The sequence below is a fragment of the Cydia amplana genome, chromosome 6 (assembly GCF_948474715.1).
Source record: "Cydia amplana chromosome 6, ilCydAmpl1.1, whole genome shotgun sequence".
NCBI classification, from domain to species: domain Eukaryota; kingdom Metazoa; phylum Arthropoda; class Insecta; order Lepidoptera; family Tortricidae; genus Cydia; species Cydia amplana.
This window is the reverse complement of record NC_086074.1, coordinates 13,187,822-13,213,372: the sequence shown is the minus strand read 5'-3', so window position 1 is coordinate 13,213,372 and position 25,551 is coordinate 13,187,822. Positions and strand designations below refer to the sequence as shown.

At 40.9% G+C, this 25,551-nt stretch overlaps 2 protein-coding genes across 6 annotated transcripts in view; both read right to left on the bottom strand.

Annotated features, from left to right (window-relative positions):
* The window catches only part of LOC134648953 (RNA-binding protein Musashi homolog Rbp6), a 574,404-nt gene extending 571,606 nt beyond the window's left edge, over positions 1–2,798 (bottom strand). The window contains exons 1-2 of one of the 5 annotated variants that reach the window (XM_063503621.1): positions 2,440–2,798; positions 2,320–2,360 (exon numbers count right to left, since the gene is read on the bottom strand). In XM_063503621.1, the coding sequence (XP_063359691.1) occupies positions 2,320–2,360; positions 2,440–2,498 (100 nt within the window). In that variant the 5' untranslated portion in view covers positions 2,499–2,798. The remainder of the gene's footprint in view (positions 1–2,319; positions 2,361–2,439) is intronic. The other 4 variants (XM_063503618.1, XM_063503616.1, XM_063503617.1 and 1 more) reach the window with 4 other exon arrangements.
* Positions 2,799–12,443: 9,645 nt separating this feature from the next.
* On the bottom strand, positions 12,444–25,187 carry LOC134648908 (uncharacterized). Its single transcript, XM_063503505.1, is given in 10 exon segments — positions 12,444–13,180; positions 14,729–14,793; positions 14,845–15,105; positions 15,727–16,440; positions 18,745–18,885; positions 20,536–20,742; positions 22,056–22,187; positions 23,307–23,375; positions 24,362–24,565; positions 24,921–25,187. Coding segments are annotated over 10 exon segments (2,571 nt in total). The 5' UTR covers positions 25,071–25,187; the 3' UTR covers positions 12,444–12,552.
* Between the last annotated feature and the right edge of the window lie 364 nt (positions 25,188–25,551).

Here is a 25,551-nt window from a genome sequence, read left to right as displayed (position 1 = left end):
TTAAACCAAATTGTCTACACGAACCACTAGCTCTCTAATCTCTCATCGTCTCATTAGGGAGCCTGTTGTTTGAGGTATAGGCCCACTTGAGTTACCCAACGTCATCTCGTGGGTACATACATATTACTCGTACAACTTAAGAAAAAGGATGTTTCTTTCCGGCGATAATTTATTTTTATAAGCATTACCACGCATTAGCTTATAAACAGGCACAGTCTTCTAGTAGGTAAAAATAAACTGGAAAAGAAAGCTTACATCCGTGATCCACAGAAAACATACGAATAAGAGTTTTGGTATAAGTTGAACCATAAATTCGTTGCTTGTTATAAAAATATCTTATCGCATTATATTTTCCCATCCAAGGAAAATCCCATCCATAAGTCATATTTTTACACGTTGAGTAGGCATGTACATAATACCTACTCTGTCATGGTCTTAAAAGCGGTGTGTTCAGTATTTTATTTATGTCCGACTAGGTACCTATATCGCAAATGTATGTTAAAAAATCTCGGGGTTCTCAAAGAATTAGATAAAGTCGAGTATAAAATAACGCCTGTCAGTATTTATCACTTAGATATCACAGAGTTGTGATTGATTCCCGTACTGTATATTTAAACATTTAAGATTACCAAAATATATCTTAACTATTTGTACGGCGCCGCGATAAGGAAGACTATCCGACTATCGTGCGATAACAGGTAACGAATTATCTTATCATCACGGCTCTGGTAAGGTGTAAACAAGCGGAGCAAACTTAGCTCGGGGAGAAAAAAATCAATGAATTCCATAACTTACACATTTAGTATCACGGCTAGAACCGGCATGAAGTAATGTACCTACCTATATTTTAGAGTAGGTATACATGATTGTAGTGATGCCTTTTCTAGAGCCAAATAATCGCCGAATTAAACCTGATACCTATATTAGATTTGGTTTTTCTAAACAGAAAAAAACGACAACGGTTTCACTCACTTTAAAATATGTCTCACGAAAGTTTAAAATCGAGAAAAAAAATAGACAAAATAGTTAAAAATTGAATGTATATTAGCGTTTCTGGCATATTGTTGCAATAGCTTGTGAAGTAGGAAAGATATGACCGGATGAAACATTACACGGTGCATGATCGAGGGCTGATTCATGATGCTACCGATATAGAAATGCGGGATTGTTCGATCCGATAATATCCAAAGCATATTGGCTAGTAATCGCCGATGCAGCGCCCTAGATATCTCCAGAGAAGAACAAAGTTGGCATAGATAGAGGGATCAAAGTGCGGCGTGGGCGCTCGACCCAATACCGCGGGCATCACTTGCGCCGCGCGCGCAGACCTTTTGCGTTGCACACGCGCAATTAGTTTAAAATTAATTGATGGCCTTTATTACGGGTCTAGGGGAACGCTAATGGACGTAAAATTATACGTTTTTACTGAGCTATGTAACGCGCAATGAATAAACGCGACAATATTTACTATAACGCGATATAATGAATATGTAGGTTTTAAAAATAATTTAACATAATCATTAGTGTGATATTAAAAAAAAATTAAAAACTGTACCTATTTATTACGATGATAGCAAATTATAGTAATGATTTTGAGTTAAGTTTCCTTTCGATCTTGTTCTAATGCCGCTTTGAATTTCATGCACACAAGGATTGGAATGAAACAATTTAAATATAATTTTGTTTTGTATTTAAATATCTTACAAGACATCAAGTACAAGAATCAAAACTTATTGCCAATTGGTACGGTGTGAGCATAACCTAAGTTCACGGAAACGCGCCGGTCGGTAGCGCTCTACCTAGATTGAGGTTATGTTGTGATAACCGTTAAAGGAGAAAAGCCGGTAACGGAAAATATTGCTAGAGTTTCCAACTGAATCATTGTAACAATAGGGATGAGATTGGCTTGAGAGCTGACAACGTGAGAGGTCGCAGCGGCGGACGAGCCTGCGCGCGCACCTGGCATGGCCGCCGCCACACACCTGACTCGCAATACACCTCGACTTCACAACTCAATTACATCATGTTCTATAGCAACTCCAAGTCATTACACGCGCCGAAGACGCCGAGTACGGCCTACACATGCACCTCACCGAATATCACGTGCACTCAATGAACGACACCGGTTACTATTCGGCTACATAACACGACTAATCAGCTGATAACGAAACTTTTTGGTTACCGGTGTTTACGTGCCGGATTTTAGTACATCACTGAAAACGCGAGAGTTCCTATTGAGTAGGAAATGGTTTTCCGCGGTGCGGCGGGCGGCTCGGCCGCGCGTGCATCGGATGCACTTTTCGTCGCCGGCGAGCGTACCTGGACTAGTCTGCCAGCTGAGTCCTCCGACGAACATCTTCCTGCAACAAACATTGCGATTAGAGTCAGGAGTCGCCGGTGGAGATGACAGCCGGCGAAGGGACAGCGGCGGCGACGTACCCGGGGTCGTTCGGCACTTCAGCGGGGCTGTGTGCCGCATCCTGATTCTGGGTTTCCATGGACTCGTGGGCCGGCGTGGGGCGGGCGCACTACGACTACGAGCGAGCGACGGCGCGGCGGGGACGGCTCCCGGAGTCGCTCGGTTGACCTACCGACTACCGGCACGAGACTGGCGCGCCGCGGCGCACCCCTCCACGCAGCCGCCCCGCTCCGCCGCTCCCGCTCCCGCGCCGCGCATCGATTCATTCACTCCGTACACAATTATTCATACGGACCGGCACGACGGACGCGCGCTCGGTGGCACCACGTGAGCGCGCGGCACGTGCTCGGCGCTTGCAGCCCCCCCTTCCCGCCCGAGCCGCCTCAGCTCGCACGCCCACCAAGCACCTACGCACGCCAAGCCACCCCCACATTTTGCACAACAATATTAACAAAACAAAAGTTAACATTACAATCGGGAACTTACCTAAAAGTTTTATAACTTTTCAGATCTTATTCAACTTACACTTGGAATCACAAATATTATTTGCATGTTTAGATACAACTATTTGGCACATAATATGTAGGTACCCATGTAAAAAAAAAATATTTTGACACACTAATCGATTATCTGACGATCACGAAACAGTTCGTTTACCTTTCTGATGCAACGAAGTGACAATGATAAAAATCGTAAACAAAGCGATTACCGTGATGTAAGGCGAGGCGGCGTTGTGAAATCTCCCGCCGACGTCACTGTTACGTACGTGCGGGCGTACGTAGCGGGCTACGAACGTGCTACGCAACCGGCGCTCAATCGCCGCTACGTGTGTGGATCCGAACTTTTGACAACTTAATAACGATATCAATTGATTGAGATTACTGGTTAACGAGTTATTAACAGTTGCTTTGAATTTAGAGTTTAAGTTTCATAAACCTGTTTTCAGAGATTTATTTCTAGAGATTCGGTTTGACAGAGATCATAGACATAAAAATAAATAAAAAATCATAGACATATAGATCGATAACGCCTATAGAGATCACAGCATACTATATTTTTTGTCTTTTTAATATCGAATATAAGAATAAGTGCGTCGGCTTAAAATGGATGATTTTGTGGATGCGAGTGTATATATTAACCAGCAGGAGATTATTCGATAATATTAATAACTACCTACTAGGTTTCGTTTAAACAATTTCTTGGTGGATTAATTGGTAGGTACTATATAACTTATAAGTTTGTCAAAATATTTCTCGCCGCGCTTTTTTTTTAATTGTCATAATATTTCTCGCCGCACCATAATTATATTTGAATCGTGTTGCTACATGCCAAGGAAACAGTATCCGGATAAAAACAGTAGGTACCGTTGAAATAACAAGGAATACATTTCGGTCTAGGCGTTATGGCTCATTTAAATTATTCGTTTGATGACCGTTAAGCCGCTCGAGGTGGCGCTGTGGTCGTTGAAATTACTACTTCCAGCCATTTGTTAAATGGCCTGAGCCGGCCTACCATTGCTAATGGTTTATATATGTTGATAATCCGAACCCGGCCTAATTCGACCGTGTTTGCACTGGTTTTGCGGTTCCTTTATGTAGAAGTCAGTCGACGAAAAACGAGTAACTGTCTGCCGGGCTAGCACATGATGGGCGCGACAGAATCCGGCGGCGACCCGTCCCTCTTTTATTAACATAGAAATAGACGGGTAGTTTATCTCGCCGCGAGATACTGTCGCGCCAGTCATGTGCTAGGCCTACTGCTGGGGGTCTATACGGCTCATCAAAATGACTAGTACAGTCACCTGCAATAATATGTTACTCTTCGAAGGCCCCAAAAATATGTGACACGCTCTTATGGATCTACAAATAGGATCGTGTCAGATATTTTTGCGGCCTTCGTTGTGGAACATATTATTGCAGGTGACTGTACGTGACCACCATATAGTAGCTTGATAGTAACCACGACATATTTGTCACTTTGACATACATTACGACTTTACTACCTAAGAGAGTGTAGGAACCCTTAAGGTGACAGTCCATTTCCAACCGCAGCTGCACTACTGTTCATTTTACTATGGAAATTGACAGTAGCAGGGACGCGTTCAGTACCAGTAGTGCAGCTGCGGTCAGAAATGGAATGTCACCTTTAGAAACCCGTCAGTTACGACTAGACTCAAATTACCCGACGCGAACATACCTTCTTCGACTTTTAGTTAAGTTTAGGAGCACAATTCGTTATTATTTTCGACAGTTTTACACACCGCGAATATTGCGATACTTATTAAAATAATTATATTAGCACCTTAACTTTTGTATTGTCTGACAATTCACCGATAGCATCGCCATACCTTTAGACGGATATTAAGTGACCACGATGCCCACAAAACATATGAAATTATACTAAACATAAACAGTACGTCGACTATAAAATTATACAAGTGAGAAATAGTTTGTTAACACATCATTTATTACATCCACAAGCTCGCAATAACAAAGGCAGTCTACACTTACAACCATAAGTCGAGTAGTCTAGCTTGTACAATATGTACAGGGTGACATTTGAGTCGTGATCAGTAATGTTTTTCTAACTCCATAAACAACAAGCAATTTAATGCCCCTACTCTTACTAAAATCAGTCATGATTTTTTTTTGTCATTTATTTTACTTTTACAAGTGGCAATGTGATATTTAAACAGCTTTGTAAGATATTTCAAATGAAAAATTAAGTAAATTTTATTTCCACCTGGGACAAATGAAAAAATTGATGTCAATGACAGTTGCGATTCAAAGAGGCGATTAAATTTACTAATTTAAATATCTTAATAAGCCGTTGTAATATCCTAAATCCACTTATAAAAGTAAAATAAATGACAAAAAATAAAAATAAAATCTTGTCTGATTTTAGTAAGAGTAAGGGGCATTAAATTGCTAGTTGTTTATGGAGTTAGAAAAACATATTACTGATCACGACTCAAATGTCACCCTGTATAGATACTAGTGTTGAACAACTTACATAGTGCTCCACACGACCCACTCACAAGATAAGAGTAGGGGTTTGCTATAACATTTGCATTTCAACTAAATACGAGTAAACTGTTTATACGACAACGGTTTCACTCACTTGAATTTTTAGTCGCTATTGGAGACATGTTGGCGAAGTGAGTGAAACCGTTGTCGTATAAACAGTTTAAAATATGTCTCACAAAAGTTTAATATCGATAAATACGAGTACTTGTATTGAGTAAAGGATGTCTCACGTTAGACCGGGCCGTGTCCGGGCCGGAGCTTCTGGCGCTTAGTTTGTAGCTTTCTAGTAGAGCCCGACGGCTAATCCTATTGTCTATTGTTCAGTAAAACCGCACGTGCTACTTACCTGCAAAAAAGGGTTTTAATTATTCTATTTGGCACCTGAGCGCGGGCTAGTCCAACGCTCAAAAAACCAGTGTAGGTGCGCTCTCCGATAACGCGCCTTTGTTACGCATCTCGATGACACATTTTAGACTGGTTCTGTAGCGTTCGACTCGCCGGCACCGAGAACTGAGTGCCGGCGAGTTGAACGGACCACACACATCCTAACAAAATATGTATCCATTAGTCCATTTTGAATCTTATTGCAATTTCCATAGGAGTTATAATTCAATTACCTGGGTAAAGTGAACGAACGATTTTTTATGCAGTGGTTGTGGCACGTGGCACGAGCGGTTTTACTTAACAATAGACAATAGGATTAGCCGTCGGGCTCTATTAGAAAGCTACAAACTATACCTTTCTATGACAGATGACCGGTGATCACGTGATGCTTTCTATAGAAAACGAAACTCCGGAAGCTCCGGCCCGGTATAACGTGAGTCATCCTTAAAGAAGAGACGCGTTCCATATAGATTTCGTACTGCCTGTTGACATCTTTATTGCACTCGCAATATTATTATACTGCTGTCAAGCTCGCACAGTGACGTTGACAACCGGCATCATAGGCGGGACAGCAATATAAATTATGCGCGTGCAATAGAGATGTCAACAGGCGGTTCATTGTACTAAAATCTATATGGAACGTCTCTTCTTTAGGTACCTATGAGTATTAAAATAACTTTCTGAAGAGTAACTTTAAACCTAACGTAAAATTTTTATGTCATTTTGTTATCATTTATACGTTCGTACTTGTATTGGCGCAAGCGAGATGAAATCATTTTGACATCAAAATATATACGTTCGAATTGGCCTCCAGGTTAGCAAAAGTCGAACTAAAATAGTATAGAAAAGTCCCAAGTGACAAATGGCCCCTATTCGACATGTACAACTGTCAGATTTCGCGTCCACTTCAATTCAACAGTTGAATGAATCACATGTTCATCAAATGCGGATCATTTGGTACAACCAATAATTCAACAAATATCAACTTTGTTTTATTACTACTTTAAGGTTTATAATGGTTTGGTTTGGTTGTCACCTAACTGTGGATTGCTAATCAAATTTTGACACAGGATTGTTCAGATTCAACGAAAGTTCAACACGATACGTCAAACGTCGCTTGTCGAATAAGGCCCCAGGAATGAGTAGGATTATTTTAATGTTTATTTAAAAGGAACTACACTATTATAGAGACTAGTACAGCAATTATAAACGGCCCTGCCTACAGGACGATCATATTACCCTCCGTCTATTATACGCACGCATGGGTGCCCTCAAAAGCTGGCATCCTGTCGCGTCTGCATGTCGCACGAACGATTCAAAAATGTTCCATTCTTGTAAAGAGAAACACACTTCGATAGTTGGCTCGTTAAAAGTGAAACTTTAACAAGATTTTCGATAAGCATTATGATTTTATCCTCCTGAGACTTAATGTACAGTCAGCATCAAATACTTTGTAGCAGTCAAAGTGGCCAAATAGTTCGGTACACCGTACTAAATATATGGTGTACCGAACTATTTGGCTACTTTGGTTGCTACAAAGTATTTGACGCTGACTGTACTTACATTACAAATATTAACTCACATTTATAGACGGGTCTAACGCGAAATTTATTCACATACCTTTATTTACCGACGTTTCGACACAGGTTTCACTGGTCATGGTCGCGGCTAACTGATGTCCCAGCAAAATGTCAAAACAAGAGATTTGTGCAACCATGACCAGTGAAACCTGTATCGAAACGTCGGTAAATAAAGGTACATATGTGAATAAATTTCGCGTTAGACCTGTCTATAAATGTGAGTTAATATGTGTTCAAAACGCGAAAGTTTTAAATATTATACGTACATTACAATGCACATATTCGTGCAATCTAATTTGAACCTTTCATGAACCAAATAAAGTAGTATTTCTTTTGTTTCATTGCTTTTTAAAACAAACGAAATTCGTTCTAATTTACACATACAATAAGGTTCAAATAAAAAATTTGAAAACTATATATGGTGGGTCTTACGAGGTTATGGCAAATTTTATAAGGGCGTTTTTCCAGTGTTTTTCCTTACCTACTGATTTCATGGCAGGTAATTGATATTTTTTAAGAGCAGCTGAATTTACTCATCAGATAACTAATTTAACTATAAGGCTGCGTTTCCACCAGGGATGTGCGAGGATGCGTAGACAGGGATATGTTTGTTAAGAACCAATAGAATCACTTAATTTGTCTTCCTCGCTCAGCGTGCAGTGATTCTATTGGTTCTTAACAAACACATCCCTCGCACATCTCTGGTGGAAACGCAGCCTTATGTGGGATAAGTGTGACATAAACAGTTATAAGAAACAATATTGTGGTTGAAATAAATTTACTAGTAAGTCTAACGTTCAGACACATTCAACATTACACACATAATCCACTAATACAACACATTGCAATTAGAGAATGCATTAAGTAATAATATCGTCTAGGTAGTAGGTATTAGATAAGATAGGAATCATTAACAACATCAATATCTGATACTAATCCTTTACACAGCCATAATAACCTACAACTATTTATTTAGTAATAAATGAATAATGTAGTTAACGATTTATTAAAATGCCTGGCGATAAATAAATAAATAAAAGATTCCAAAATAAGGTCGAAGTCCTACAGGTCGATTCACGAAAGTTGGCACGAATGGAATGAATGAGTGAATGGAACTATCTGTAACAGATAAAACCAATATAATGAATGAATGAAATCTTTATTTCAGGCAACTAGTGGCCCAAATAATAATGGTGAAACACAATATCTGGCTGCATACCGATACAGGTGTCAGTCATACAATGACAGATATAATTCGTTTCGTTCATTCCATTCGTGCCAGCTTTCGTTAATCCACCTTGTACATTAAATTTAGAATCGAACTTACCTATCATTTAATTAATGTATCTATGAATCACTTGAACAGATTAAACATTATTTGTGTAAACATGGTTTGTATGATTATATCACAGCAAATTACGTCAAGTTATTTAACAATAGCTTTACTGATTGTGACTACATAGGAGCAAAAACTAGGAATACATAAATATGTATAGTGAATATTGATTTGTATATACCAATAAAATATTTTGTTATAAAACATGGAAACTAAGTCTATTCGTCAGCCGGATTCATGTCACTAAACAAGCTAATTCGAACTATTTCGAACTACAAACTTTTTATGGGTTCCAGTTCGAACCATTATAATTATAATCTGTGAGTTTTTAACCTCATTCCGAATTTAAAATAACGTTGACAGTTTCATGTTTAATACACGACAGTCGTTGTGTGACAGGCATCTCTCCACCGTCTATTTTTGTTTTGCTTAGTATTGTTGTAATTTTTTTAAATGTATTTCTTAACAAATAGCCAAAAATTCACGATGAGTAAAAACCTAGGATATTTCCCAGATCTTTACTCTTTAATCCTAAAAAAACATCCTGAATTACTTTTAATACTAAGTTCTACGTAGCACTGTACTAGTCATATGACGGCTTAAAAGGATTTATACCGGACATCTATTATCTCAAACGAAAAAAGACAACCACGAATGATATCGCAGTTGCAGCAATGCAGGCGCGGTATTTTCGGAAAAATTGATCGTAGTTATTCTGGAAATAGGATCGCCTCCCCCTCTTCGGGGGAGCAGGGCTGTTATTTCAGTCGGTCTCCGGTCATTCGCTCGAGATAAACCAGCATAACCGTTAGCTCGAAATCCGTAACAACTAGTGGGAACTATGCTACAGCCGATAGTTCGCCTGCGCTCTTGTAGCTAAGAAAATACCTGGCATTACCTGGCCAGATCTGAAACTACCACTGCGCCGCATCCGAGGAGGCTAACTTTAACCCAGGTCACAGGGAAACGAATAATGGACGCTCTGATCGATGCCCCAGTAGGTAATTCTAAATACGGAATAGGTCGGACACGGAACGAATAGGGTCATTAAAATTCAAGCTAATATTCTACTCCCGGCGCAAATCCGCTCGCGCCTGTAAATGGTGTATAGGTATTTGATAAAAAATATAAACTCTCGTGTTTTTTAATGAAATTAAATGTATAGTAGTTAAGTATATATACAACTTGAAAATAAAAGCCTTTTTTTATCTTTCACATATTAGTGCTTTCTCGTTGCAATATATTATAAAGTATCTCGTGGTAGCTAATTAATTTACGTCAGTAAATTACCAAATTATCTTTCGTACACAAGTTCCATAATATTTGCTAGTCCGATAGCCTCATAACTTTTCCGCGCTGACACGTGTAGGCATAATTCATTAACGTAAAGTTGACTTAGGCGCAAGTGACTTGCGAATCTTTGAACATGACGAATATAGCTTCCGTTTTGATAGTTATTGAAATAATAACAAAAGTAAATTGATATTTTATAATACGACGACTTATTAATCTTAGTATGGGATATACCAGCGGCCTCACGCTTCCTTCAATCTATGTATTTGGTTTGGGGTCGTCAGGTGATAACCCCACATCACTAGACGAAATTAGTCGCTCCACGATAATACGTTACAAGTGTCGATGGAATTGTTTATGGTCACGAATAATATATGTTTTTAATAAAATACAATACGATTTAGCAACTGTAGAACATCGAGATTGAAACTGACCCCCAAAAGACTAAGGGCGTAATGACTCAATAACATTTTTTTCTACTCATAAGCCCCCTCAACACTCATGCGCGGTTCGCGGTGCGGAGCCGCGATTCGCTGACGAAAGTGGAGGGGGGTTATACAAATAAATACCCCCGCTAGGATTGGAACCCAGTGATGGTAAATGGTAATCTGCTTCGCAGGCAGGGTCGGTACTGACTAGGCTAAAACGGACATGACTACCAACATTTAAATCTTACAATTTGAATAAAGGGCAAATGGAATAATTCACGGCCACGGGCAAGGTTTCAACAATTAGGCAATACAAATTAGCTTTTTTAGGAAACACAATGGTAAGTTATAATAATTGGTGTGTTATAAGATTGCAAAACATCTAGTTACGAAAAAACAAGCCAATAGAAAAATATTCTCATTGAAACTACTGTTCTGTTTTACAAAATGTAGATTGCCATACATGCGCGAATGGACGAAAATCTTATTTACAAAAATATGTCTGTATGTATTCTGTATGTATTCTGTTGTTTATGTTAGTCGACTTAGCTTAAAATTAGAATTAAAAACCTAGAATACATTTATTAAAACTACGTGCGTCGCCGCGACATGAACTTCTTAAAAATTACTAATAAAAAACAATACAACAATAAGATTAAAGCTTAATATTATAAACACAGCCAACTTATTTATATTTATCAGTGACAACTTAGTTTAAGACGCAAAGCATGTCTAAAATAATTAAAACAATTGTAAAATATTGTCTTAAATTGCACACAAGCATCAAGCTAATGGTCGCTACGCTTCTAAGTTCAAGTCAGTAACGACCATTCGTAACAACAATGAATACCTATTGCAACTAAAAGCATAAATTATAAATAAAAAAATTAAAGCTTACAAATATTAAGCATTTTACAATCAAAATACAATAATTTGTAACGATCATTTGTAAAAACAATGAATATTGCAACTAAAATAATACAAAAATTAAAGCTTATATTATATTAAGCATTGCCACAAATAAAAGCATGGCTGAGAAAGCCTAGTCTTTTGGTTTTATAAAAAATAAACAGTACAGCCAAACAACTTAAACAAATATAAAAATACAATAAAAAACAATTTCAACAATCTAATAAAAAGCCGCATAAAAGCAAAGCGAAGCAGTCTTTTTCATTTGTAATATGATTAAAGCAAATAATTAGTCGTAGATATTTTTGGTTTACGACCCTTATAAGGAAATGAGATTCAATTAGACAATTAAAAGGAATATACAGGACTAGTATTTCCAAGTTCTAACATTTAACTAGTTCCGATAAAATGAGTGATCGAACGTTGTGTGCATTTGATTTTGGTATCGACTGTAACTAACATTTAAGAACAAAGTATTGAAATAATAATATTTACGAAACATTTACTAACACTATCTCGAAAGTTCTATTCTTTCTAATTAGGTACATTTAAATAAATGCTATCCAAAACCATTGTAGCCCTAAAATACAATGAAAAATTAGCACATATAAATAATACTGATTTACAGTTATTTGTACTCTAATTTGGCACATATTATAATAAACACAACCTTCATTTAGCCAGACGATAGAAAGTTACAAATAAGTCAAGTCAAAGAGTACCGTAAAAATAACAGTATTATTTTATGGTATTTTAATCCATTTATCCTTTGACTTAGCACTTAATTATAGCTCACCACATTCTGATTTAGTTTACTAATAATAATAGACTTCAGTATTTCACAACTAAGCGATCAGGTAAGTTAAGAGGTAATCCAATTAAACATGTCTCGAATTACAAATGTTCACTCGCACTAAGTGAAATGGTTTTCCGAATGATTCAATCAATATAATTTTGACCATGATACATTAAAAATTACTCTACATTACGGTTCATAATATTTTGAAATGGCTTTGTAATTTTGAACCATATTATGTCTGGTTTTGACGCCTATTAAGCTTTCAATAAATAGTGCAACAGTAAATGCATTAATAAATAGTTACCTTAATAACTACATTTTGAGATCATGAATTCGAGAATGATTAGTTACTTGGGAATGTTGGAATCTAAGCTAATTTTAATTCTTGGTTCCTTGGGCGTTCTCGGCGTTCGAGGCGAGCAAAGCGGACAGTGTGGCGTGAGTGGCGCTCAAAGTGCCTGACGTGGGACTCGTTATGTTCGAAGTAGGATTAATGATGGCGTTGCTCAAAATGGTGCTGCCCGAGCTTACGATGGTCACGTTAGGAGGCGGGGTAGACCCGTTAGCGAAACCCGTAGACAGCACCTTTTGTGTGTTATGCATCATGAAAGATTTAGCGGCGCCGGCGCTTCCCAGAGTGAGGACTTTCTTGAGCATGACCGAAGAGTTACACGCGTTGTCGATCATGTCTTTAGTAGTGGAAATATTGTCGAAGTCTCCAGAGCTCGCTGTTACTACCGTGCTAATTTTAGGAGTAGTTTGCACTGCCGGCTTGACTGTGGTAACGTTGAACGACATGGCGGATGTGACCGCTGTGCGGTTGAGAATGTTGCGAGAGACGATGGCGTTATGCAAGATGTTACCAGTGGGGAATGATTTGGAGGAGACGTTGACGTACTGGACTGGAGTAGCGTTAGTAGTACGAGTTCCGAAGCCGATGATAGCGCTGGCGGTGCCTTGAGACATTACGGTGCTGAATGTGCCGGTTTTAGTGTTGATCGGGATTCTGAAATGAAACGTAAGGATTAGGTGAAACGCGTGATAAGCGCGTGCGTTAAAAGGCATATAGAATCTGTGCGGAAAGAGAAGAGTCGTGGAATGTATGGGGAATGTACATTCCACGACTCTTCTCTTTCCGAACAGACTCTACATTTATTTTTTTAACCCTTTGGCCGCCAAAGACGTTATCTGACGCGCGTGAGTGCAGCCCAATATCAACCTTCGTGAACTCAGACAAGATTCAAGATGACGCGCCGCACACAATAGACGTGGCTGTGTGTGGATCATGCCGCTCGTGGTGGTGTGTTATACTGACCCGCGGAGCACCTGCGACTGCGGCAGGCCCTGGATGGTGACGGACGGCAGATGGTGCACGGTGCGCTGCGGCACGCTGGTGTAGTAGTGCACGGTGGAGCCCGTGATGCGCGGCGCCTGGATGTGCGCCACGGGCACGCTGTGGATCATGCCGCTCGTGGTGGTGTGTTATACTGACCCGCGGAGCACCTGCGACTGCGGCAGGCCCTGGATGGTGACGGACGGCAGATGGTGCACGGTGCGCTGCGGCACGCTGGTGTAGTAGTGCACGGTGGAGCCCGTGATGCGCGGCGCCTGGATGTGCGCCACGGGCACGCTGTGGATCATGCCGCTCGTGGTGGTGTGTTATACTGACCCGCGGAGCACCTGCGACTGCGGCAGGCCCTGGATGGTGACGGACGGCAGATGGTGCACGGTGCGCTGCGGCACGCTGGTGTAGTAGTGCACGGTGGAGCCCGTGATGCGCGGCGCCTGGATGTGCGCCACGGGCACGCTGTGGATCATGCCGCTCGTGGTGGTGTGTTATACTGACCCGCGGAGCACCTGCGACTGCGGCAGGCCCTGGATGGTGACGGACGGCAGATGGTGCACGGTGCGCTGCGGCACGCTGGTGTAGTAGTGCACGGTGGAGCCCGTGATGCGCGGCGCCTGGATGTGCGCCACGGGCACGCTGTGGATCATGCCGCTCGTGGTGGTGTGTTATACTGACCCGCGGAGCACCTGCGACTGCGGCAGGCCCTGGATGGTGACGGACGGCAGATGGTGCACGGTGCGCTGCGGCACGCTGGTGTAGTAGTGCACGGTGGAGCCCGTGATGCGCGGCGCCTGGATGTGCGCCACGGGCACGCTGTGGATCATGCCGCTCGTGGTGGTGTGTTATACTGACCCGCGGAGCACCTGCGACTGCGGCAGGCCCTGGATGGTGACGGACGGCAGATGGTGCACGGTGCGCTGCGGCACGCTGGTGTAGTAGTGCACGGTGGAGCCCGTGATGCGCGGCGCCTGGATGTGCGCCACGGGCACGCTGTGGATCATGCCGCTCGTGGTGGTGTGTTATACTGACCCGCGGAGCACCTGCGACTGCGGCAGGCCCTGGATGGTGACGGACGGCAGATGGTGCACGGTGCGCTGCGGCACGCTGGTGTAGTAGTGCACGGTGGAGCCCGTGATGCGCGGCGCCTGGATGTGCGCCACGGGCACGCTGTGGATCATGCCGCTCGTGGTGGTGTGTTATACTGACCCGCGGAGCACCTGCGACTGCGGCAGGCCCTGGATGGTGACGGACGGCAGATGGTGCACGGTGCGCTGCGGCACGCTGGTGTAGTAGTGCACGGTGGAGCCCGTGATGCGCGGCGCCTGGATGTGCGCCACGGGCACGCTGTGGATCATGCCGCTCGTGGTGGTGTGTTATACTGACCCGCGGAGCACCTGCGACTGCGGCAGGCCCTGGATGGTGACGGACGGCAGATGGTGCACGGTGCGCTGCGGCACGCTGGTGTAGTAGTGCACGGTGGAGCCCGTGATGCGCGGCGCCTGGATGTGCGCCACGGGCACGCTGTGGATCATGCCGCTCGTGGTGGACGCCACGGTGATGCATTTCGTTTGGTTGCTGGAATACTGGGGTAATACAAGTGGGATTATATATGTGGTCTTATTGAATGCTTGAATGCAGGCACACACTGCCGCGAAGGGCAGTAACGTTTGTAAACCAACAGTTTATGACATCAATACACCTCGGCCCCACCTCGCGTGATAACCGTTAAGTGAAGTTGACAAATCAGTGCACTCGACAATCGTACCTATATCGACAAATGAACGAAAAGAAACAGATGTATCGGAATGACGAATGCTACAAAAAGTCACGTGACTTTAACCATGCATAATTCAAGTTTCGATTTTCGTTTTCTATCAACGATTGTCATTTTGGCTAGGCTCCCAGTAAAAAAAAATGAGGTTTCTAATGTCTGTGATTGCATGGTAGACTGATTTCCTATAGATTCGAAAAACCGTAGAAATTCATAATGGATTTCTAAAACTTTTCTCAGTATTTCTGATGAATTCGGAAATAGTCACAATAATAAGGTTAGGCGAATTTGGTTAAATGATGATCTTATACCCCATGCCTGACTAGTTGACTAATTCGATTCCATCTTAATAAACAAGTTCTTATAAAAAAATCTCTAGCGGGGAGAAAATCCCACTTACGGGCCTAGGTGACGTAAATTATAAAACACTTACGTTGCTGGTATTCAAAGTGGGCCCCAAATCAAACTCGTCTCCCACAAGCGTGATAGTATCCGGATTGGCTCCCGTCAACTTCTCAATAGTTTTCCTGGCGTCCGCATCACTCTCGATATTACCCAGATTTCTGCTGAGAAACTCTATATCAGACTCCAGCAGACCATCGACCAGATGATTCTGATCATCATCTTGCTTGCACAGAGCGAAATCTTCTTTCTCCAGTTTCATATCCTCTACATTGATTCCGTCGATGTCATCGATGTTTTCGACTTTGATATCCACATCCAAATCCTCCACCTTAATTCCGTCTACTTTCATTTCGTCTAGATCTTCAACTTTTATTCCGTCGACTTTGATATCTTCAATGTCTTCTACTTTGATATCAGCTAAATCAGTGTCATCTTTGTTAGTTGGTACGTCAGCGAAGTCTCTAGTATTATCTGTGTAGCGGGATGCGTCGAAAGAATCGTATGTATCTTGATCGGGTTCTAGTTTGACATCTGATTTAAACTTGGGATCATCATTGCTGGTGGAGGCTTGAGGGCTGTCTGGATTACTAATGTCTCCACTGAGGGCCCGTTTCATTACGTATGCTTTGATTTTTCTGAGCATGAATGGTGGCACTTTGAAGCCAGTTAGTTCACCGAGCATTGGTAAAGAGTTGTGGCGGTAGGCATCGCTGTTCGCTAGTTCTTCTATGTCTTCGAGTACCTATGACAACATATTATTATTACAACTTTAATTATGTACCTACCTTAGGCCTGAGATACACTTGTAAGTTTTACTTTCAAAAGTAGCGACAAAGCTCTAAGTTGTTTCTAGATAAGTTCTCTTTTAGTTTTCTAATGCACCGCCTACAATATTTTCTGCTTGGCCTTAAGGTTGACTGGTAGAGAATGCCTCATGGCATTAAGTTCGCCTTTTGTACATTAAGTTATTCTTTTGTGCAATAAAGTTTAAATATATAAATAAAGCTACTTGTAAGAATGAGATAACTGTACTCATCTCTCGTTCTGTAGTATAGCTGTGTCCCTACTTACGTAAGTAAAACTTTCAAGTGTGTCTTGGACCTAATTAGAAGGTTAACATAAGTTTAACAACAATTTTGGAAATCGCTTAACATGTCGTATCAGGTAAGACAGAATAACCACAAAAGCTCATATTTTCACCACGTCGTGCGTTGGCGTCGTATTTCCCCCACTACCAACTTCACACATAGGTAGTCAATAGCAATTTAATAGAGAATAGGGATGATGACACATGTTGAATTTTATAACAAAATCTAGTAAAATAGATAGCAAACGAGCAATTTATCACAAAAAAAAATATACCCTGAAAGTTTCAAAATTTAAGTTTTTTTTTAACTTCCAAAAACGATAAAAGTAAGGGTACCATTCGATTCCTTACATTTCATCCAAAAAAATATTGTATAGCAACTATATACATAAACGCAATATTTCACCGACAAAAACGCAATTTTCTTGTTTTGTCCATACTACAAGATGGGCGATGACGTCACGTCGTTTTGTATAGGGCGTTTCACGAGTGAAGTGCGAATGTCGGACTTTGACTATAATTTCTGACTTTTGTGTTACTTTAATGCAATGGGTCCCATATAGACATTTGATCCTAAAAACAAACCCGATCGATTGATACCATAAATAGTACATTATTGTCGAGGTTCGGAAGTAGCTACTTGCAGGCTGAGGATTCGTTTTAAACGGACGACCTTGGGAGTCCGTTTAATTGAATCCGAAGCCAGCAAGTAGCCTTCCAGCCGAGTCATATACAGGGTGGATTTTCTTTTTGGGTCAGTGAGGGCAGCTACCAGATCCCGTGCTGCCCAATCAGTCCTGTTACATTTAAGAATCATAATACTGTATGAAGACATTGCTGTAAGACTGATGGGCGAGATAGAAAATTGTGAATAAATTTTCACGTTTTCTCCATAGTAAATGTATGGAAAAAGTTTTTATTAATTTGTGGCTTTTTAGTACATTATCGAAAGTTGACCCCTAGGAAACTATTGATACTGGATAGGAATGGAATCGATTGGCATACAAAAATAGCATGTGAAAAATAAATGTTTTCATTTTCATACAATTTGTATACGAAAAGTTTTCCTTGATTTGTGGCTTTTCTAGCCGGAAATTTTTTTTTGGTTCCATACAAGCTTTTGATCCTCAATAGGAATGGGATCGATTGGCATCAAAAAAAAAGTTTGTCGAAAATTACCTTTTTCTCGCACCCTGTATGTTTTTTTCAAAATCTGTAAAAGCCAATCTTCATTAATTTGAAATCGAGGGAAGGTCTTCTAAGACCGTTTTCTCGTAGCAGCACGGGATCTGGTAGCTGCCCTCACTGACCCAAAAAGAAAATCCACCCTGTATAGTGCTTTTCTCAAAAATGGTGCAAGAAATAGAAATATTTTACAGAACTTACAGAAGCAACGTTCTAATTTTCACAGAAAAAAATACAACCATTAAAAAAATTCCTTGCCGCCTTTAAAAAAAAGAAGTATATTTTTCTGCTGAAAATACGCCAACCTATTTGAGACACCTAAATAAATAGTCGCGGTACCAACATTAAGCCTGTAACAGACTATCGCACCGCACCGCGACCTTGGAGCGTCGCACCCATAAGTGAGAGCGAGAAAGAGATATCTGTTTCTCGCTCTCACTTATGGGTGCGACGCTCCAAGGTCGCGGTGCGGTGCGATAGTCTGTTATAGGCTTTATAATAATAAGTGCTGATCATCTGTTTGGCTGTTTAAGGGACCTATGCCTTCATTTGATATGGCCATTTAAAGTTTTAAAAAGTTTGGAACTCGTTAAATAATGGAATTTGTATGCGACATTGCAGTCCCGAAATCGAGACTGCAATGTTTTTAACTTTTTAATTTTTTGAATGACCATAAACTACGCACTTCGCGACCTATTTTTTAACCGGCAACGTCGACTTTGCCGTCCATTTTTGAGAAAAAAAAATTAGTCATGTAGCCTATTGTTACCTTACCATGATATAGGTTTTGCCGCCGACGGCGTTGACCAGGTTGTGGCTGGCGATCCACTCCTTATCGGAACTGTCCGCCGGGTAGCGAAGCAAACCAGCGTGGCGCGTATACAGCCGACCTCGGCAGTTGCCCAGCCCTAAGACCTGCAAACACAAGCGATTATTTAGTAATTCCATTGCGTAACACTGGCTGGTTGGGCCTAGTGGGTAGTGACCCTGCCTGTGAAGCCGCGGTCCTGGGTTCGAATCCCGGTAAGGGCATTTATTTGTGTGATGAGCACAGATATTTGTTCCTGAGCCTTGGTTGTTTTCTATATATTTATGTATTTGTATATTATATTTATCGTTGTCTGAGTACCCACACCACAAGCCTTCTTGAGCTTCCTGTGGGACTTAGTCAATCTGTGTAAGAATGTCCTATAATATTTATTTATTTATAACACTGCCATAAGTTCCCAGTAATCATATTATTCCGCTGTAAAGAATGCTGATTGGTCTCGTAGTATCTTATCAGCGAAAGTTGACTCTTTGAGCGCCACGCGTATCGTATACAGTGTCATCGTAAACTTATTTCCTAATATATTCCATTAACAATTTTACACCTTGGTCGCTCAGTTAAGTTTAATAAAGGAATGAAGCAAAGATAACACACAACAGTCCCACTTTGATTTCAACACAAGTATCTAAACCTGAACATTGCAGACTGGATAATTATATCTGAATATTAGAGTGGTGCTTCACAGTTTGAGCAACACCATCTTTAAAAGGAGAGCTCTTGTTAGATAGCAAAACGTTAAGTACACACTTGCAAAAGTGGAGAAATAGCCTGGGAGAGGTGAGATAACTTCTTGGTTGGTATAATGTCTCCAAACTCACACAATAAATTATGTTTGGTTGCCAAATCGCATGCTAGACCTAGAACTGCTCCATGTACCTAGTAAAAATCTAGAATCGCGCTAATACGGTTTTTCAAGCGAGTTTAGTTGTCAAGCGAACCCCAGGCTCCCATGAGCCGTAGCAAAATGCCGGGATAACGCGAGGAAGAAGGTGCCTATAATGACCCAAAGGTCCCGTATTTATACGATTTTAATTTTATTTCTCGCCTTACATAGCTATTCTATGTATGTAAAATCCTGTACCTATCGCGTTAACATGATTTGGAATTAGGACCCAAAGATACTTCGCCAATAAATGATATTCATCGAACATAACTCTTTGACCGCCCAAAACGTCAACTGACTCGGGCGGCTACAGCCCAATATCAACCTTCTTACATTCCCACAAGGTTCACGATCGCGTGCCGCACACGATAGGCGTGGCGTTCAAAGAGTTAACGAACTAATAATAGGTAATAATGGTACCTTACCATACTTAAAACCAGGGATGTTGCGAATATCCGCATCCGCATCCGCAACCGTGGAACTTCCGCATTATTTTCAACATCCGCATCCGCATAAAATCGACGCGGAGTTTAATGCGGATGCGGATGTGGAACAGGTCGGTACTGGAACGTCTTAGCATCGGCGTAAGTGCTAGACTACTAGGTAATTTAGTCATTAGCCAAAAAAACTAATTAGAAATGAGCAGTCAAGCGTGAGTGGGACTCAATGTACGGAACCCTTGGAACGCGAGTCCGACTCGCACTTGACCGGTTTTTTGAAATACTAAAATGTAATATTTGACGTTTTTAATGTACCTATCTTGACATCCGCATGTGAGCCTTTAAAAATCCGCATCCGCGGATGTCAAAAAATCGGCATCCGCAACATCCCTGCTTAAAACTCTGCTATTTACCTTGTGAGCGTGAGACCCCATAATAAACAGCGTTTCCTGCGTCAGCCGGTTCGGGTTCCATTTCTCAGGGTCCCTGTAGGTGGACAGCGGCAGGGGCGACGAAGACCCGCTGTCTGAAGTCTCTTCTTGCTTAATCTTCCGCCGTTTGAAGCATGCGTCGAATTCCGAATCGGACTCTTTGCGTTTAGTATGCGAGGGACTCTGTAACTATTTTTTTTTAAATTACATAAGTCAGGGGTCGGCAAATCGCTCGCAAGCCGGCGTTTTGGAGGCATAATTACGGCTCTTCAAATCAATGAAAACAATTTAACATTTGCGACTCTTTGAGATTCCCAAAACTGGTATGATCATCATCATCATCATCCTCCTCCTAGCTATGTCCCGATATTTTGGCATTTTTTTAAACAAAATGAGACGCAAATACACAATGGACACAGATATCGGACAGATGGAATACCATCCTTACATGTTACTGGCTACCTAATGCCAAGAATTGACATAGGCACAAGTTGGCACAAGTATTAATGTTTCAAGTGCCATCAGGGGCCTATTGCATAATGAAATACAAGCTAATATTATTAGTGATTTTACATAAAAAAGGGGTCATCCATTAATTACATCACACGTTTATGGGGAGGGAGGGGGTCAAGAAAATGTGACATATTGTGACATGGGGGAGGGGGGGGAGACACAAACTTTGTGACGTCACTTTAACTTCATCAGTAACCGAAAATTTATTTAAATTATTTTATTCGCTGTACATTTAAATAACAACTTTTTAAAACGATAATCGTTTTTATTCGTTTAATTTTCTTTACTAAGCAGTTTTGGGTTCTAAAATTACTAATATTTATATCGTCAAAAATATTTTGATAAAATATTAATAATACTTAGGTGCTTACTTAATTCGATTTGGCGATTTCGTAGAAAAAATGTGACGTCACACTAGGGGGGACGGGGGTTTGCCAAATGTGACCAAGTGTGACATGGAGGGGGGAGGGGTCAAAAAACCTAGAAATTCGTGTGACGTAATTAATGGATGACCCCAAATCACTAATAATATTAGCTTGTAGGTATACTTTATTGGGTATGCAATCCGGGCCTGACCTTCGAACCCAGAAGGGAAACTAGGCCTGATTAGAACTAGTCCGGTTTCCTCACAATTTTTTCTTCAAGTTCTTAATAAAACTGTAAATATATACATAGCTGGTCAAGCAGATCTTGTCAGTAGAAAAAGGCGGCAAATTTGAAAAATGTAGGCGCGAAGAGATATCGTCCCATAGAAAATTAAAATTTCGCGCCTTTTTTTACTGACAAGATTTGCTTGACCAGCTATTGGCAAGGTGCGAAGTCGGTGGAGGGGGAAGTGGCGCTGATCGTCATAAACACAGGTAATCTTATGGAATGTCCGCCATTAGTACTAGCGGCAGCCGCTTGAACTAATTTTACTCCATAAGATTTAACGTAGAAAGTCCGCCAAAATGAGGGCAGCACCAGTCGTGCACCTAGCGAATACTTACATTGGTTTGTTTAATCTTGCTGTCTGCACTGTTAGAGTCATCGCTGTTGTCGGACGGGGATGGCGCCGGCTTGGCGGGCGTGGTGTATAACAGGCGCGTGGCGTCCAGCATGGCTCGGCAAATGGCTCGCACCTGGGAGGAAATATTAATTTTACTTTACTTGATGCCTAGTACACTGAATACTGCGTGCTTTTGTGTTACAAAAAGCACGCATATTTGATCAATGTATTCTGCCTGTTCTCACTTATGGAGCTGAAACCTGGGTTTTCACCAAAGGCATATTACGTAAACTAAGCGTTGTCCAGCGGGCGCTAGAGAGGAAACTGGTGGGGATCACATTGAGAGACCGTAAAACAAATGAGTGGCTGAGACAGCAGAGCAAGGTCACGGATGTTGTAAAACGCGTAGCCAGTTTGAAGTGGGAATGGGCTGGTCATATGGCACGAAAGACCGACTCGTGGAGTAAAAGAATACTCGAGTGGCGACCATGGGGGGAAGAACGTCCTCCAAGTAGACCCAATATGCGTTGGGAAGACGACATCAAAAGGGCTGCGGGGATGAGATGGCTCCAGGTTGCACAGAACCGTGACGAATGGAGAAGAATGAAGGAGGCCTACACCCGAAGGGTAGAAAAGGGCTAAAGAGAGAGACACTGAATACTTAGGGCTCTTTTGGACGGTGCGCGGACTCGCATGCGAGTTTCATTACATTGCGTCATTTGATCGGTCGACTGAACCGGCTGGCCACCATCCTCAGGTGGCCCCGATTCTCAGGGGCCCGAAGGACAGACAGTAACAGTGAACAACCGGGTTAAGTGCATAGAAAGTGAGATTACATTGACTTTGAGGATATTTTTACTGTTCAAAAGGGCCCCAAATTCTTGAGTCACCAAGGCCCCAGCATAGTTTAAGAGGGCCCTGAGTAGAGACAGCTAGATGGAGGAAGAAGCCCTCTACAATCTAGTAATGCCTAATTTGTACATAGACATAATATATTACCAAAACATAAATGAAATCTAACTGGTTCCATAGTAATAATAATAAACAATAATTTGTGCTTTAAAAACTATGGAATTATTGCGTCTCTCCGTTCTTTCTCGAATACGATTGGTTGAAACACCCTCTACCATGCAACGTTTCATGCCTGAGTTACTTGGAAATGAAATGTTGTTGCAACCCCATAGTTGCATTTACCTCACTTGACCTTACAGCATTACACACAAAAGACCTTATCATATGTACTGTCACTAACCTGATCTTCACTAACGGACTCATCTCCCAAGTTCAGCCTAATATTGTTTACTGCAGGTACAAAGAATTTCTGAAACAAACAATAAAAACTTTACTCATTTAACAGGGCCAAAAGAACTGATACAAAGTATGGTTATTTACTAACTGCCGCAGCATACATGTTAATACTGTTTGAAAGACATTAAATGTAAATGTATAGTATAATTTTCTTTCTGGTTAATTACATGAAATAGAGATTACTTTAAGTGCTTTACCCGATCCAAACTCATACATGGGCCATTTTATTTAAAGTTGTCCCCTACACTTTTTTTTTAAATTTGGGAATTTCTATGTTATTTCTTTCAGGGGAAAAGAGAAATGGAGTAAGAGAATAATATGGTGGTTCCTGAAAGATAGAAAAAGAAAACAAGCACCACCAAAAATGAGATGGGAAGATGAAATTGTAAAATTCGCAGGGAGACATTGGACCAGACTAGCGAGAGACAGGGAAAAGTGGAAAGGGATGGAAGAGGCCTTTGCCAAACGGCATACAGACCAAACCGATGTTGTCTGAAATAGTTTTAATTAGTAATTTGATAAATTGTGTTCAATAATAGTTAAACTCTTAAATTGTAAAATACTTGTCTGAATAAAAGGCTTAATTTATTATTATTCTCTTTATTTACTGGAACTCTCTAGGCTAGGTGATTTATAATATGAATATAAAAGTAAAATATAAAAACACTTACAAAACAATAAAAAATACATATAAACACATTATAAAAAACCTAACCTAGGGTGCCGCCAGCAGCGGGGCAAGGCCCAAGCTGCCGGTGGTCAGGGCCGCAGAGAGAGGAACCGGCGGACTATCCGCGCCGTGTCCAAGATCACCGCCTTCTGCATCTGGCCCTATTATTATTATTATTATTATGTTATTTCTACTCAGAATCACGAGCTCTTTCTATCCTAATAGGAGAAAAAAAGTGTCCCAAGGTTTTTTTCCCATTCCATTACCATTTTTCATAGACTTTGTATGGCAGTCATCGTCATATGTCAGTCATTAATTGAATAACTTACTTCCAAGTACTTTTTTATCACTTGATCAATTTCCCTGGTCACCGCTGACTGTATGGTCTGGCGCAGCATGTCCAAAGACTTGTTGGCACTGGCCCGGAACTCGGCGATGGGCCTGGAATGGGGCTGTACTGGGCCAGGCAGGCTGAACCGTCGATGCATGGCTGCTAGTGTGTTAATGGCTATTTGCCGTGTGATTGGCTGCTTCTGTAAAATAATCTAGATATTTAACAACTGCATTACTGCAATGAGTATATTTTCACTACATGTGTTTAGGCATGTGTTTAATATCAATTATTAAAAAGCTATCAAAAGAAAGAGAATGTAGAACTGAGTAGTCTGCATACATAAAATATAATGGAAACAAAAGAACAAAATTCTTTTTTTACTTAATTTCATGGTCAAGTCTATAACTAAATTTATTAATTTATCACATTTTTGCAGTCACTTAATTTTCAAAATATTTACGTTCTAAATTCAAAACAATTATGCTCTAAATTTGTCACTTAATTTTCGAATTCTAACAAGATTCTTAGGAATCATCACTCAAAACATGACTTACCGTTTGCATGGTGCATGTAGTGTTTGGACGAACAGTCAACGTTTTAGTAGGAGCTTGAAAACTCCATGAAACAGTGGCTGTATTTTGAGTCTGGCTTTCAGAAGCAGACGCCGTTGTTTCAGTGTTATTCCAATTCTTTTGAACCACCATTTCGTATGTAAATTTATCACGACTCTTTACAAATTATCTGCAATAACAAGTTTGTAACATAACATTATGGGTTCAATTTATAAACACACTTAATTTTATAATTTAATCCAATTATAAATAAAAACAATTACGCTTTAATGAAAAATATACGGCACTCCACTTTGCTTGCTCCATCTTCAAAATTATCAATCAATCGTTCGTAGTGATGTATATCAATATGACAAATGTAGGACTAAACTTGTACCGTAATGATAAATCTGGTACAAAATTACGGTTTAATAACGTACCGGTTTTTTTTATTTATTATCTATTTTCATTTATGCGCTTCACTGCATCTTTTGTGTTAAAGCAGTTTATAGCCAATTAATAGCCGGTTTAAACTCTCGCGCGAGCCACGAGACGAGCCGCGAGCCGCGCCACGAGACGCGAGTCCACCGTTTACACTCGCGTTCGGCTTGTCATTCGGTTATAAACCTTATGC